Source organism: Ciconia boyciana, chromosome 8 (assembly GCF_034638445.1).
Source record: "Ciconia boyciana chromosome 8, ASM3463844v1, whole genome shotgun sequence".
NCBI classification, from domain to species: Eukaryota; Metazoa; Chordata; class Aves; order Ciconiiformes; family Ciconiidae; genus Ciconia; species Ciconia boyciana.
In genome coordinates this window covers 56,452,574-56,469,513 of record NC_132941.1, presented here as the reverse complement: position 1 = coordinate 56,469,513, position 16,940 = coordinate 56,452,574, and the positions used below count along the sequence as shown (strand labels likewise).

General features: G+C 36.1%; 1 protein-coding gene across 5 annotated transcripts in view; it reads right to left on the bottom strand.

Annotated features, from left to right (window-relative positions):
- VTI1A (vesicle transport through interaction with t-SNAREs 1A) overlaps positions 1 to 16,940 on the bottom strand; it is a 280,273-nt gene that overhangs the window by 222,212 nt on the left and 41,121 nt on the right. For all 5 annotated transcript variants that reach the window (XM_072871482.1, XM_072871483.1, XM_072871480.1 and 2 more), the window contains exon 4: positions 1,011 to 1,088. In XM_072871482.1, coding sequence (XP_072727583.1) covers positions 1,011 to 1,088 — 78 coding nt within the window. The remainder of the gene's footprint in view (positions 1 to 1,010; positions 1,089 to 16,940) is intronic.

Genomic DNA, 16,940 nt, shown 5'->3' with positions numbered 1-16,940 from the left:
GTGGAACTGAGCTTATACTGAGGGCAGAAGATACTAAAAATTTCAGAACATGGTTCTGTTCTGTTTCCTTATTTAATATTGCATTTATCAAGTAACCATTTAAACAAGCTTCACTTTCACTACCAAAATAATTTAAATTCTAACTGGTCAGAAGAGAAAATCTGGTATTTAAGAAAACTTTCAACTAACTTTTAACTCATAATGCACAACCTTGACTACAGCTGATATGATTTTCAAAAAGAAAAGAAGCATTCTGCTTTCAGACAGAGCTTGTCAAACAAGTTTCAGCACCAAAAGAAATATTAACAGGTGGGTCAAAGTCCCATGAATATAATGATGCCTTTATAATTTTCAGTAGTCTTGTAGGATCCTCACTGTAGTGTCCAGAACAACAATACGGGTACAAGATTTTTAAAAAGCCTCAGGATTATCAAGCTTTCCTTCATTAAAAGAGATGGATAGCACTCTGCATTCTACTACAACATGCATTATGAAAGCATGCTTTTATTAGTACAACTTGTGGTTTTGGTACAAGGAGAGAAAATCTGTTTAGGGAAGGAATCACACAAGGAAACTGAGTGGGGTACTACCTAATTCTGAGAGCGCACTTTCATTTGTTTTGCCTGCCAGTGTTGATTTAATTATACTGCATTATTATCAAAGCTGCATTATGTACTTTTTTTATTCCTTTTACATGTGTTTGAGGTGAAGACCTTGGCTTTGTCGGCAAACAGCGCGTTTCAAGTTATTTCTTAAGTACTAAATAATAAAGAAAAGAGAAGAAAAGATTTTTTTTAAGATAGCAGACAGTGATCACAAGTTAAAGGGTTAAATGTAAGATCTCCAAGAAACATTTTGAAGTTGATTAAGACCCCAGCTTTGCATTAAACAGTATCACTTCCACATGAGTTGTTGCTAATGCTGTTAAGGAGCAGCTTGAGAAGCCCAGTGTGCCAGTGACCTCCTTCACCCTCCAGCCACCCACTAGGGCTTCTTGATTAGCATCCTACCTGGTTCTCTGAGGAATTCCCGTCATCCCCTAGGAGCTCATTCCGCACCTCATCACTGTAGGCGATCCGTGACCTTTTCTGTAAAACAAAAAGAAAAAAGGGTTAGGAAGTAAAGCTCCGAAGCCATTGGTATCAAGGCTGATCATCTTAAACCTCGAGAGCCCCCTAATGGATACCTATTTGATAAAAAAAAAAAATAATCTGCAAGTAAAAGTTATTAAAAAGTTCAACTGCTGTATTTTGACAAATCTGCATGGCAAAACCTTAGCATTTCTAAGACAGTCACATCCTCAACTTTTCAGCAATGAAAGCAGCTTCAGTGAAGCTCAAGGTACATAATGTGTGATCCCAGTTCTGATAATCAGGTAACCTTGACAAGTGATATACACTATCAGAAGCATTGAAGAAACGCAAGTGTAGGAACCAAATGTATTTTTCTGAAGAACACTTGCTAGCTGGACACAGAACCCAGAGTAACTCTGCAGTGATGCTATTAAATAGGAAAGGAAGACTGAGCTTTTTCCACATTAAAAAAAAACAAACAACCAAACCAAACCAAACCAAACCAAAAACCTGAAAAACACACATTTGACAAAACTGGTTGAACTTAAAGATGTAGAAAATTAGCAAGTGTTTCCTCCGCTGCTAAGGCTATGAAGGCCTACAAGGAAAGGACAGAAATCAAAGGGCAAAAGAAAGCAGAGAAAACAGCAGTACGAGGGAACACTGGTTTACAGCAGTTCATGGAAACACCACAAAACTGAGACAGTCATTCGTTAGATCATTATGACAGACAGTCGTTATTCACAGTTTATCAGTACCAGATTTGCTCATGAACTGATCATCATATTGATTCTAAACTAGATCAAGTGCAGAGCAACGGAAAGCAAACGTCTGAAGATTACCAAGGTAGCACAACATTCAATGGAATAACAGGGAAGTCCATAAAGAGAACATCAGCCCAGCTTTCACTTTCTTTGTTGGCCAAATAACAGGCCCTTAGTTGGTTAATATTCCTACTTTCACCATTGAAAGAGAGAAAGGATTTTTAACATATTGTCTATAATCCTTTTATATTTGAGTGCAGTTATGATCAGTCTTACACTTCATCAGAGGAAGAAACCCAAGAGTAGCAAGAACTAAGCTGTAGGGCCTTTCTTTATTGATGGGAGTTTCCCTCACACTCTGCCAGGGTAGTCACTACCAGTAGGAACTCAGCAAAAACAAATCCCTCCTTAAACCTTCCCTAATTAGACAATGATGCCAAAAAACGTGCTTGGATCTGGGGCACAGGAAACAACGCACTAGAAATTATACTGAGCACAGGGACATTCATTACCTTTGTGACAAAGAAGTTTGGAAGTGGGTCACCCCTTACGCTAGGAACCCAGCAGCGGAGTAAGCCCTGTATTGGTCATCTCAGAGCAACAGATTTTAGCTTTTTATCCTGTGCAGTTCACCCTTTATTACCATCATCATCATTACAATGCTTACCAATTTGTGATTCAGTTGCTCATGTTCAGATCTAGATTATATACTAAAGCTACAGATGTACATAGCAAGGACAAAGCATACCATGGACCTACTACAAGAGCTGAATTGTGCCAAATCTTTTGGAGATCTCAGCTGTCACAGTTTCATACTAACCAAGCTAAAGTAGTCTACAGCATTAAAGGAAATGAGAACCTTTAAACAGGCTGTGGTATCAGAGCTGCCTGTTTAAATTATTCATTTCATCACTATGGGGGACTAAAACACTCCACAGTATGCAAGAATATCATATGGAGATAGGTTTTGTTTTTCTCTTTTTTCACCAAAAGCCAACAAATTGGCATAGATTGCTCAATTATATTATTTTCCTATTTTTATTTGATACACATCAAACAAGGAAGGAAATTACAAATATATACCAATAAATATCTAATCTTCTTTTCTGATTAAGATTCAATCTTCCCATTTGAGGTCTAGTAGTTCAACTGTACAGTCTCTCCCAATTTCACAAAATGACTCAGCCCCATTGATTCTGTTAGTGTTGAATGCATTTATCATTATTAGACTGAGATGAGGAGCATGATGCTTCATAAGCTTGTTCTCCAGTGAACAAGTTGCCTAATTGTATGTAGAGGCTGAGGTTACATATAATTTATTTGAAAGATTTAACTGGCTGATATTCTCATTCATAAGAGCCTGCATGGAAGAAAGGAAAAAGAATATTCTTCATGGGAAAAAAATAAATGTTAATTGCAATACAATTTTTAGAGGCCCTTTATAATACTTTATATCATCACCACTGAACTTAATAAATATATTTGTACCATTGTTCTTTTATTGCAATAATCTGTCATGATCTGAAAATCAGCAATTATATTAAAAGAAATAACCCTTTGACTACAATTAGGTATAACTCTTTGCCATAATCAATAAATAATTTGATACTACTTTTGATCACAGTTTCGCTACCAAATGAATCAATAATATAAAAGGAAAGGCTTTTGATCTAAAGTGTTCGTTTGTTCTTTCAGGATTTGTCCAAAATATCAATATCTTGAATTACTATTCTTATATTTATATAAAGTAATATTGGCTAACACTTTTAGATGTTGCTATCAAAATTAGTTCGGTTCATCTGAACTCAATAATTAAATAATTTTTAGATATATATTTTTTTTTAGTTCATAACTATCAGCTGTTTATAAATATGTACTTTAGCCAAATGCAAGAATGATAGTTTGAGCTGGAAATGTCACACACTCTGCTACAGTTTGAAGGAACCCAATTCATAATGCATTTTATAAATAGTTAATGACTTCTATACATAAGCTAACCAGGCAAATCAAGAAATTGTCAACATTTTTAGTCTTAGTTGTCAGTTACCACTGTCTACTGGTACTTTATATGTATGTTTCTAGAAAAGACAGAAGCTTTACAGAGTTTGTAATCCAAGGCATTTCTGTGCAGCTCAGTATAGGTTTAAGAGGTTCTATGTGCAGTTTTTTGTCTGTAAAGGTCTGTCATATATAGAAGTTTTCCTTGTATTTTGTATTTTCTTGTATATAGCTAGACAAAAAGTCTAAGCACACAAATATTTTTAACTCAGTGTACAAGTTTGCGTTCAAACGTAGCATGCACTTGAACACACAACGACACAAAAGGGTTAAGCTACTTTCTACAAGAACTTCAAGACAGAGAAAGTTTCAGGGGCTGTTTTAAATGTACTACAGTACCTAGACCTTCCGACAAGGAAGAATTTCTGATTCCAGGCAGATCTCTCTCGGTTTATGAACAGGATTTTTGCATACTGATTGGGTGATTTTCTTAAAGCCCTGTTCAAACAGATACACTTGCTCAGTTCTGTCTGGCAATTTGGCTTTAAACAATCTGTCTACTTGACCCAAGCTTTAACATTTCCCAATAGAACTGAATGTGTTCATGGGCAAGCACAGCTAAATTAGAATTGAAATGAATTAACTCAGCTTAAACTAATTGAGATCTGTGATCTGCAGTACCACCCCCCTGTATGATTCTACATGTGAAGTAGGGTACATGTAACCAGACTGTAAGAATTCTGCTATACTACTAATCTGAGCATAACAATGAAGTTCGTCTATTACTAAAGCATATGAGAAGTTAATTTCCATGGCCTACACATGGCAAAGCAATTGCTTAAATTGCCTCACCTGGGAATTTAATACAATGTTATCATCAGACCAGCCACACTGTAAATAGATTTATAATGCTTTCCATGTGCTAGGCTAGGTTGCATATGAATTAAGTAATGATCTGGTATTACAATACAATCAGCTAGTTCCCACACCTGGCAGACAGGATATTTTGCTAAATTACTACCTATACAGATACACCACAACATAAAAACAGAAAAGGCAATGGGAAGAAAAACAATCTACATGGTGTATGACCGATTTTTACATGGTAACCAGATAAGATGTAGATAGAAAGAGGTATCCAAAATAATCCGTTTCCAACATCTGCACAACAGAACGCATACTTATTCACTTCTATTCAATTTTGGCCTAATTTTCCGCATTCTATACTTTAATTACTCATCCACATTCTGAAATGTTCCCATTAGTGAAGGCCAGAACTAGCCAATGCCCCCTCACTCCAATGCACTTTCAGCAATCAGCCAAATAATTGATATAAAGTATTGCACATTTTCATACCTGAACTAAAGAATAGTGTTCCTCCTCCTAAATGCTAAGCAGCCCCCTGAACAGACAAGCAAACCTAGGTGCATTTCAGACAAAAGACCCAGCAAATCCTTTCGTCCCAGCCTCTCCATTTTTCACGCTCAATGTTTTAAGAACAGATTAAACAGATTTTTTTTGTGAAAGACGCGTAAACAAACAAAAAGGTTTATTTATTCAAAAACATCTGTTTCCATACAAAATTCATTAGAATTTCCTAGTATATACAAATGGTTTAAAAAAAATCTTCAGGCATCTGTTTCAGAGTTTGGCCCTGCTCTAGATGTAAATAATTACTCGAGATTAGCATAACCAAAAATAATTTGTAGGAATAAATTAGATTTTATTTTGTGTTCTTTGAGAGTAGTCAGTTTTGCCATTGCTTTTGCTAAAAGCAAGGTGAAAAAAGTGACCTGATCCTCAAATTGACTGCTAAATACTGCAGAATTTACACTTTCATCTCTGCCTTTCGGAATAGACACTTAAGTATTTTTTGCTGAGCAGAAATGGAAAAGATACAGTTTAACAAATTTAGAAGAAAAATAAGTGATCCTACTTAACAATCTTAAAGCTTATATTTAAACAGCAGCACAAAAACACTTCTTCAGGAAATAGAATAATTGAAATTGCTTAAGAAATTGTGTTCAAACTTCAGTTTTCAAAACTTCTACATTTCTCTGTAAAGGTGATCCAGGAACAATAGACTAGACACTTCAGACTGCAATTCCAAAGGGGTTTTCCTGTTCCTAAGTAGCTTAGTTTTTATCGATTGTGTGAGAAGCAGGAAAATGATTACATAGTGCTAATATACAGCCTGATGCAATGCTGGACGTTCAAGCACTTCCTTATGAAAATAAAAAAAACAAAGCTGATACATTTCTGTTCAAAAGGAAATAAAAACTGTCCTACAAATCCTATGAAACTTCTGATTGAAAGAAGCAATTCAACAGTACACATTGGCTGGCAAAAGTCAATGTCTAAGCCACTCCCAATCTTGCCTGCCCTCCCTGCATGCACACAAGAAAGATTGCAGGCAACTCTGAAAGAAATGCACAACTTAAAACCTGTATTCTCCCACTTCACCAAATGTCGTCGGCTTCCTACAACAGCAGAGAGAAATCAAACTTCAAGTGCTAATGTGAAATTAATGCAGAGATACTATCACCCATCTTAAGTAGAAGTCACAGGTCTATAAATCTTTTCAATAATCATCATCAAACACACTTTTAGTTTCATTATGGGGTGACGGCAGGGAGGAAGGTCAAGCAAACCCCCATGAGGACACAACACATTGTACTATGCTGGTCGTGAAAAATGCAGCTTCTGCCCACAAAACTACTTCCATCTCAAACTCATGAGCAGTGGACCATGCATGTCACCAACATGGCTGATGCTTAAACAACCTGCTAGATTGCACCTGCTGTAGGTAGGGAAGAAAACAGGTGACCTGTGAGAGAATTGTAACTCATCATTTCTGTGAATTTAAGGAGTAAGAGAGGATGATTTCTATTGTGCAAAAGACATCGGTATTTAGAAAAACAGCTTATATTTACCTGAGCTCTGCCTTTTAAACTTAATAACCTAGAAAAGGAAAGATTTTTCAAAATTCAAAGGTCTGGAAATAACTGACCTCTCCCCTTTCTATTTTTAGAGGATGCTTGAAAATTCTCTACCATCGCTTCAAATTTAACAAGACCACACCTACGGAAGAGTAATATAATGAAATACAAGAGTTATAAATCCAAGCATGGAAAACTTTAGATAAGCATTGCTTGGGCTTGCATAGCACTCTCCAAACATAACAATGAATAACTCCCCTTAGCCTGGTGTTTGCATAATTTTTTTTTTTTTTAATTATAACTTCTTATCTTTTTGCTTGTTTGAATTACCATGCCCTATTACCAAATCTTGGCCCCTATGTATACACTACTTCATTCTTTCATCAGAATTCAGTTTCTCCAAGGCGCTTTCAACCTTGTGCTGTTCTGCACAAGTTTGCCTTTTTACTCTTGTGCCATAATCTCAAAAAAATATGCCAGGCATCAGCTGACGCATGAAGGGTGACGGAGTATTTCTGCAAATTTAACTGTAACGTCTCTGTAGGCCAACATAGTCACGTCTGCCTTTTGCACTGCTGACTTGCAGCTATTCTGCTGTCTACTGTTACCTACGTCTGCTAGTCTGTTCCTGTAATATGCTTTTCAGTACTCGAATTTCAGTATTTCATATAACTCCTTTCTATTGATTCCTCCGAAGGACCATTACTATACTATCATATTTCATTGTAAAACCTATCTTTACACATCTACTTAGCTGGCTAAGTTAACCAACTTGCCTATTCAGTCAATGGAAATTCCTCTAAATTGTGCATGAGATCATTCGAGTCCACTCCTTCTCAGATTCACCTTCCAGAAAAGCCTAGTGCTTCCCTGTAACCGCACTGCATGTGTTCAAAGACCAGTCTGATAATCCAGCTTGCTAAATTAAAAGTTGGCTGCTGTTAGTGCCCTTTGCCTTGGTACGTATAGCAAACATTGGCATATATTTGCCTAATTTGTTGACAAAGGTTTTGCAACTTGAAGACCCTTATTTACCACAGTCATTTCAATCAGCAATGCTGGAAGAAAAGGCAAGAACGAGGTTGGAGAGGGAAGAACACCCTCTCTCCCTAACTCAGATGACAGTTTGAAAACAAAGATACCTCAGCTATAAGACCACACCTGAAACAGGTTCAAAGTAATCACTACACTTCACTATTTATTTGGGTGTAGGGGGTTTAAGTGGGATTAATTCTGTTATTTATAGCATAGGTCCACACTTGGACTTCCAGGCAAAAGGGACATGTCTAGACTGTGGTATCAACAAAAAATTTGGATGCAAAGAATAGGAACAGCCAAAATTAAGCTACTATTGTTGACAGATAAATTGATCCTCAACTCATGTTCAGGCTAATCTGCAGAAATGTTTAAGGATGTCAATATGATCACTTAAGACAATTCAGTCTCCATATCAAATCCTAGAAGACTCTCACTCCTAAAACGGATTTTAAAAAGTTACATCAGGCATTGGAAGTCAGTCACTAATGTCACATAGGCTGCTATTCTTCTCCAGAAGTCTCTGCTAGATATCAATAACTTCAATTTAAAGATCAGCAAAACTAGGCTACAAAAACAGGCCTATTTTGAGTATGGTTTAACTACAGCAGATCTTTGCACTCAGAACTGGCATATGCACATAATAAGTGTATGTGTAAGAGCTACAAGTTTCTCTGCAAAATCACATTTTAGGGAAAATTGTTAAGGATAACAGTGGAATAGAGCACACCTAGTGTCTTTTTCCAGTACAACACCAAGCTTTTGTTTCTTTTATGAAATCTTGATTGGTCATCTCAACTCATCTCCTTGTTGTAATGACCAAACTGATATATTATAGTGGTTTCTTTTTTTTTTTTTTTTTTTTTTTTTTTTTACTAAAAGCTTTCTTTCTTTCCTTTTTTTCTTTCTTTTTTCTTTTTTAAAATAATGCCTATTACCACGCAATTTCATTGAATCATTTATCCAACATATGCTATTTAGAGGACAAGGAGCAACTACACATCAGGATCATGTACTTCAGACTGTCTTGTGGTCCAAAGACTTTATGCTGTGTGGTAGGTTCATAATTAACATAAAAGTTTGCTAAATCTTTGAGACGGAAGATAAATTCCAGTGTGTTGGATCAACAGACAGATGAACTGAGAAAATGAAAATATGGAGCCATTTTCCTCCAAGGGGAGAAGTTTATACTATAAGGGCCATCCTTTAAAGAGAGCGTTCCCAAAGCCAGCGAAGCAGGGAGAAAAAAAATCTTAAGGAGGCTTAAGATTTTCTAACTAATTAGCTCACACCATGGTAAAGGATGATAAACATCTCAGATAATCCAAAACATGAAATGTTCATTAAAACACCTTTGTTTCAGCCGGCATTTCCATCTGGAGCCTAGGTTCCCGCTGCTAACAGTAACAAGAAATCTGCTGGTACTTTCCATCAGCTCCTTCCTTTTCCAGAAAGAAATGTCCAAGTGTTACTTCCTTCCTCCATTTCTTACTTAATTGTCTTTATCAGCCTGTACCTGCACTCTCTGGCCAAGCACTATGGAAATCAGCAACTGTAATGAAAATCTATAATTGGGCTGAAGCAGTTGCCATTCTTGAATGCTACATCATCTTTTTCAGCTCTCCCACTCCCTGGATTTCTAACAGTAGGTAAAGCCTAGGAAAGCTGGTATTTTTTAGGCTTTCCAGTTAAAAGTACAATTTTGCTACAGAGTTCAGGTCTATTAATAAATTACACATTTTGTCCACTGTGAACTCCAAGAGTAAAAAAACAAAAGGAAGCCATAAAGACAGATCTCATTTCGGACACTTAGAATGAGGGCAAGGCAGATGAGTGAAATGTTTCCAAGGCAGCTGAATTGTCCCACCTCCATTTGTGCCACTATGATAGGGTCTATTTTAAACCAAAGAAACTTAAGCAGGCCTTTCCAAAAATACTTTTCAGTGCATAAAAAGCTATTTTTGGGCACTGTCCTTTTTTCACTGAGCATACGCACTCTCCCTCAGAGGCATCTTTCTACCCGTATACCAATACATGTTTTTTAATGTCTGAAAATAACACATAGAATAAGAAAATTTCAGTTGAGCTCTAAAAATATTAATCATAATAAGTATGGAAAACCCTATTCCATGAGAGTAGCAGAGGATAATTTCTGACTTCACCATTAAATACAAAATAAAATAATGCTTGATGCAAAGAATAATTAAATAGAAAAACAGCGTAATTAAGGTGGCTTGCATACAAATATACCCACATCATGCTCATTCTGTGTATTTCAATGCAAGTATTTTGGACCATAAGCACATTAGCTCAAACTATTGATTAAGAAAAAAGAAAATTAAAAATACTTCGTGTATAACACAGCCCAGTCAAAACTGATTTTTGGATCTTACTGTCCATCCTTCTTGAATTTATTGGTTTTGCTCTGACATCATTTAGCTGGGATTCTTTTCCGTCCTTCTAGATCATGTGTACTTACACACAGACACATTGCATTGTCTGAAAAAGAGAAAAATTGTCTGAGTTTAGTAATTTTAGTAGTTAAGTGGTCACAACTGGGCTTTGAAGTTTGCAGCAGATTGAAGGAGGAGTAAATCTGTACCTTCACTGCTCCCCACCAGGCACTACTGGGACAGAACCAGTTGTTTCATGCTGTGTTAAATCAATAGCTAATATGATAAAATACTAGCCCGGTGTTCAGACATGGCATTTTCTAGTTTTATCACAAGCTGATGATTAGCAGTTCTTGCTTTACGCTACCTGAGGTAAAAGTCAATAGCTAATCCACTACCTATAATTTATCTAACTAAAGCCCTCCTCCTTTTTATACTGCCTCTGCATTTGAGTTCCTCAGTCTCCCCCATTCAGTGAAAATACTTATAAACAATATTCATTTCTTAAAGTGCATAAAATGGATGAAAAATTATTATTATTATTATTATGCACATATCCGTGTCAAAAATAGCCATGCCAACCCCTCCCTACTTGGTTTATTTCTTCAGAACTTAAGTCTTAAGCGTTGTAACACAGTGTAACAGAAAGGCAGTATATTTATACAAAATATTGGTATTTACAAAATATTTGGCATTTAAAGTGTCTTTCTGATAGACAGGCTTCAGCTAACTTGTTATTTTTCCCCTTACCTATAGCATAGTCAGAAATTCTGCCTCTAAGTGGACCAACATACAACAAAAAGAATAATGAGAAACACTGATACTGGCAGTAGCTCATTTCCCAGTAAATATTGATGTCCAAACTCAAAAAATTCACTGATTATTTCTGTTTTGTCCCTGTTCCTATGTTGTCACCAACAATGCTTACACATTTCTATTGATCTTCTTTATAGCTGCCTAGGTTTTCACTGTCAAGACAATGTAGTGTGAACCTTAAGGAAAACCTCACCTTATGTAAGACTGCATAAAGACTGCCGTATCAGTCAAAGCTTCAATTAGTCCAGAACTTGTACTGCCTCCTACAGTGGCCATTAATGGATAACAAGGGGAAATCTTAAGGAACAGAGCAGGGATGGAATGATTCTCATTTCAGTAGACGCTGCCAGTTTCTGATGATCAGCAGTTCAGGGAGTTTAAGGTACATCTAAGATCTTCATACTTAATAAACCTTGATGGTTACTGCTTATATAATACTTCTTTTATTTAAACAGCAACTGAACAAGCATTCATGCACAAGAAGAAATGTTCAGATCTCAATATTAGGGCAAAGATTAAATTCAAAAGTTGTCTCACTTTTCATTTGAACAAAACTGAAGTGAAGCTCCAAAGAAGGAAGGTAACAATTAAAATATCAAAAGCAATTAATTTATATCACAGAATGTTGTAACATCTCTTCCATGGGGCACATATTGGCAATATGAATTTAATTCAGAGGTTCTCATCTTTACAGGGTAAACTCCACAGTCAGAGAGAGATTATCTAATGAATCACTTTCCAATTTCTGCTGATACAGGTCATTTGCTCCCCCAGTCTCTTAACAAACTATGGCAAATATTCAAATTACTCGGATTAGAAAAATAGAACTATACTCTACAGTCATATTATATCTCTGCTCAGCTCCTTTGAAGTGCAAGAAAGGCCCAGTACCATTTGACCAAACATCTGTCCCTCCACCCCACCAGCTGTTCTTGTATGGCACAGTTTAGAAACTTCTGGTATAACAAAGCTGTTAGCATCAAATAAAGATGATCTGATACAAAGAAAAACAAAGTTTGATAGCATATGGCAAACATAATATTTCCAACTCCAATTCATGAACCTGACATGCAAAACCAACACAGAAAGAATATAAGGAACGGAAGGAAAACAAATCCAAGTGTGTAACACATACCAGGATTTTTGATTCCTAAGCATTCAGGGACAGATCCAAATTTATGTAATAATCTCAGCTTAAAATTTCAACCTAAAAATGAACTCACGCAAAGATAGAGTGATAGCAACCATTCTAATAAACTCTCAGGTGATGTATCCACCGTTCTTTTCCTTTCACTATCATTCATCAGTCTTACACCTTTCACAGTTTGTATCTTCTTCCCCCAATTTATCACACGCCTTCTTCATACTTACCTCCTTCTATCATGAAGTGTGATGAAACATCACATTTTGTTCCCTTTCCCACCACCCATTTGCCATTCCATACCGGTTCCCTCCCTCTGCTCAGATATGTGGGTCCTCTCCTAACCTCCCTCTCTCAAGTCCCACATAGGATCGTAGGCCTTACAACAAACAAGAGCAGTCACCTTGAAGAGCACATGCTGCCATTTGTCCATTGTCATTGTCCTCTGTTACTACAGGCAGCTTTACGGTTCTATAGGAGAATGGCAACCATTATAAGAGGATCACAACAGTTTCAAAGACTTCTGAAGTAGCGGTCCCAGGGAATAAGTTTAGGTGATTGTTGGGTGACAGTTTATACTTTTTTTCCCCTTAAACTGAGATGTATATACCTAATAATGAATGACCTAAAACCTTACAAGAACTGTTGATTCTTACCACAGATGGACATTTATTGGCAGCAGGATGATGAAAATCAACATACTCTTGTTTTAAAATTTATTGATTATCAGTTTGCATCTTGGAAGTATTTTGTTATAACCTTTCTGCAAAAGAGATGGAGAAAGTTCAATAAAAGGTAAGAAAACTCAACAGGTAAGATGTATTTCAGTCTGAAAGATCAAGAAAAAAAGCAAAATATGGTTCCGGCTGATCTTGAACAAACTGTATGATGAACCATCTACACTTTTCTTTATATATTTACCTAGATTTTGCAAGGCATAAAAAATGCATGATCACAGAATTTGAATTAACAGATCAGTAAATCTACAGATACGAGACAAATAAGCAAGAGTTAGGGTCTTTCAGAAGATACTTATAAGTAAATGGATAAGGAATTAACTAGTACATTTGTGTATTAAAAAATCCTTATATAAAATGACAGTGATTTCATACTCAAACATATCCTGAGAATTTCCAAGTATCAAAGTATATAGAAGTTGTGCATAAAGATGCTCTTGGAGTAATACATTTTAACTAGTAAGAAGTCTTCAAGACTAAATTAATGGCTTGGATGGCTGTCAACCTGGGAAAAAATTGTCTTGCAGTAAACCAGAAGAGTGATACTTGAGCATCAACTCCAAAATGTAAGAGACTCCACAGTTAAGCAGCAAAAATGGCATGCGTAGTTGCATACAGCTGACTTGGGAAATATTTTTATTTGGGAGTGAAAGGCAATTATTGTACCCTAAAAACTATTTTATCAAAAAATCTTTGCTAGGCCACTAGCATTCCTAGTTTGGATTTCACATTATTGATCTAACCACCTCATCAAAAAGAGGATATTTCAGTATCTTATTTTATCCTGCAAGAATCATTGCAGAGGATCATTAGCAACCAGTATGTGTTTTCCTAAACAGTATTTCCATAGATGGCCACTAAGCCTCATACATTTGTCTGTATCATCCTGGAAAGCACAGTCAAGACCTAGCGGCTGGATTTCCTCTTCCACTGTATTATGGATCAACTTCCAGATCTATAATAATCTGAATAAGGTTCTAAACCTTAGAAAAGGTTTAAGAAAAGGTTTAAGGGTTTTGTCTCTAAGACAAAACCCCATAAAAGCAGAAATTGCCAGGGCACCACAAACCAGCTCCACTGAATAATTTATTTAGGCACTATCTGCTAAAGGGGGAGAAGCATTCTAAGAATCTTCTAATCACTCTAATTTCATATAGGAACATCCCTGGTGTCAGCTTTCCGTTGTTCTCAGGGGTTAGATAGTCCCCATTGTTATTAAGAAGAAACTACCGGTCCACTATCTCAAAGAGAATGGTGTGCATACATATTTATCCTTTGTCTGTTTGATTTAGACCTGAGGAATATGGATTACCTCTGTTATCTGCACAAACAAGCTCTACTAAAATCTTGGCATTCAGTCAACTTTTATCTTGGGGACCCCAAATCGTACTGTTAGGCAACACAGAGCACCTCTCTCAGCTGAACTGTCATACAAATAGATTTTTGTCAGATGTTCAATTTGTATTGGGGAGCATGCCAACAAAAACAAGTCAGCAATTTAAAACAACAAACCAGCCCCTGTGCTGACAGGAACAAATTACTATATTCCAAATGAATAAGAATTACTGTAGATCACAGATCCTCAGTATGAACACTATACAAAGGGTGAAAAAGTATTCCTCAAATTTATTCTTTCTAGTAACTCCATGCTCTGAAACAAAGAGAAGAGGCTGAGTACAAACAAAACACAACACAAAATAATACAAATAAGTTTATAAAAGCACATAAAGAGGTACAATCAAAGAGGAATTAATTATTTAACAAATGGTAGTGCTAAGACAGGAGATGAGAAAAGACTCACTAGAGTTCAAAACTAAACTTTTGCAATTGGTCAAATGGTGCAGCAGTATGTTGTACTTCTAACAACTCCAAGATCTGGTTTCTAGGCAATGACCTTACAGAGGCTGAGTGCACTGCCGAGGTGATGCACGCATCTTTTGGGGCAAAGATAGAAGTAGCTGCAAAAACACAATACATTTTGTTAGCCCACCCTAGGAGCAAAACTGATTTCTGTTCTTCCACAAACCACACAGAAGGTCTAGCACAATCTTTTCAAAGAAAGCTTCTGATCACTCTGTAATTATTCCTTTTCGAGTGACCCCATTCCATAACACACCATTCATGAAAAGACCTTGAAAACACTTTCCCTCTGAAACTTGGTAGTACGCTACACAGACCTTAGCATTTGAACTAGGAGTTATTTTTCTTTTATGGATTATAGCACTTAAAAAAGAAACTTTCATCCACAAGCTAACTGCAATGAAATTTGTCTAAATAATTTTTATCTGTTTCTTTATTCTGCTGTTTTCAATATTATTTTGTTTTTATATTGGGGATTTTTTTTTAACTCAGTTAAAAAACTCAGCTTGTTCACTTATATTCCATCTCTTTCCCTGACAAATAAAAGAAGCTGCAATCTTGTCTTCATGATTCTATAATGTCTTACCTTAGAAATTATTATGATGCCAAAAAAGTAACATGAAATAATAATGTAAAATTGAGCACTAGTAGAGATAAAATGTTATAAAAACCCACCACACTGATGAAAAAAAAATTACCACCAATAACTACACTGATGGAAAGAGTGTACAAAATCAACTGAAAAGTAAAGAAATATTTACATATTTCAAAGTCATCTCCTGGCAAAATTTATAGAAAAAGCCCTTCTAATACACTCTTAGTAACCAGGTAATACTAGAAAAGTAAAAAATACATGTGTGCATGCAGTTTAAGTTAATTTGTGTTGGGCCATTCCATTATCTATGTTATGTACACAGTGATTTCAAATCAGTGATTTTCATTTTAAGACTTTCCAGAGAAACTTTAAACAGGAAATGATTCTATCACAGATATATCCAAAGCTGTAAATACACTGGACATTAAAAAGACAACTGGTTCAAAAAAACATTGTTTGCAAAAACAATCTTGAACTCTACATCCGATACCTCCATTGCTTCACTAGCAGTGAGGGAAGCAATGAAATGTCTGATTTCTATGTTGCAATGTTTGCAACAGTATTTTCTTAAGAAAAAAGAAACCACATGGTCCCTAAGCTATTTCCACATGGTCAAGGATTTAAAATCCTCAAGAGTGATAAGAATATATAATATGACCTCTGCATGTCTGCCAACAGGAAGAATTTTTTCAAACAAATTACTTTATGTTAACATAAACGTTCTTTGTATAGTGGCTGCATGAGCTTCTTACCCCATATTTAATCCAAATCATCACAAAAGCAAGGTGAGGAACTGCAAATCTGCATCAGTTTGATTCAGTTTGCTGAATGCAGTTGAGAATCTCTTCAAAAAAGTTATTTGCCACCTCTTCCCTTAAGTGCTCCTCAGACAATGCAATTCACTCATCTTCATGCAGCATCTTTCAGTAGTTATCTCTCAGTCTCACAGATTCCTCAGCCCTTAAAAAGAATGACATGCCACATTGCCAGGTTGACTCTCAAAGGGTAGTGCTCTGGTAAGGCTGGTCCTTCTGCAGAAGCATGTGGTATTGTCTTCTATTAGCTCAAAAGACAGAAATCCTGATCGATACAGTGTGCCCTTTTTAAAGGTAAAAGAGTTCTCTTCTCACAATGCACCTTGGTTATGGGTCTGAGATTCCAAGAGTTTTCTTCCCCACTTCCACTATATTTGGACTGGAGACCAACATCAACCTTTTTCTATGCCTCTTCATCAGGCTTTTGTTTTCTTTTCAATGATCTGAAGCATCTTTTAATGAAAGTTTCCACACTTATCAAGACCTTCAAATAAATTTCAGTTGTCCCATTACCACATTTTATTCAAAACATTTCTAAGTCTAGAGACTTCTCACATAAAATATATCAAACAAAATAGATCTTCAGCACACCAAAATATTATCACTGATTTTTTTAAAGCACATTAAGATACGGATGACCTTACAGGAACATGGAAAAGGGAATCTTGTATAAAGTAATGCCATTAATTCTTCCTATGAGCTATTCAACACCAGGACAGCACCTTCAATCCTTACAACATAACCCAAGATTCTCCTTTTTCCATCTTGAGTTAT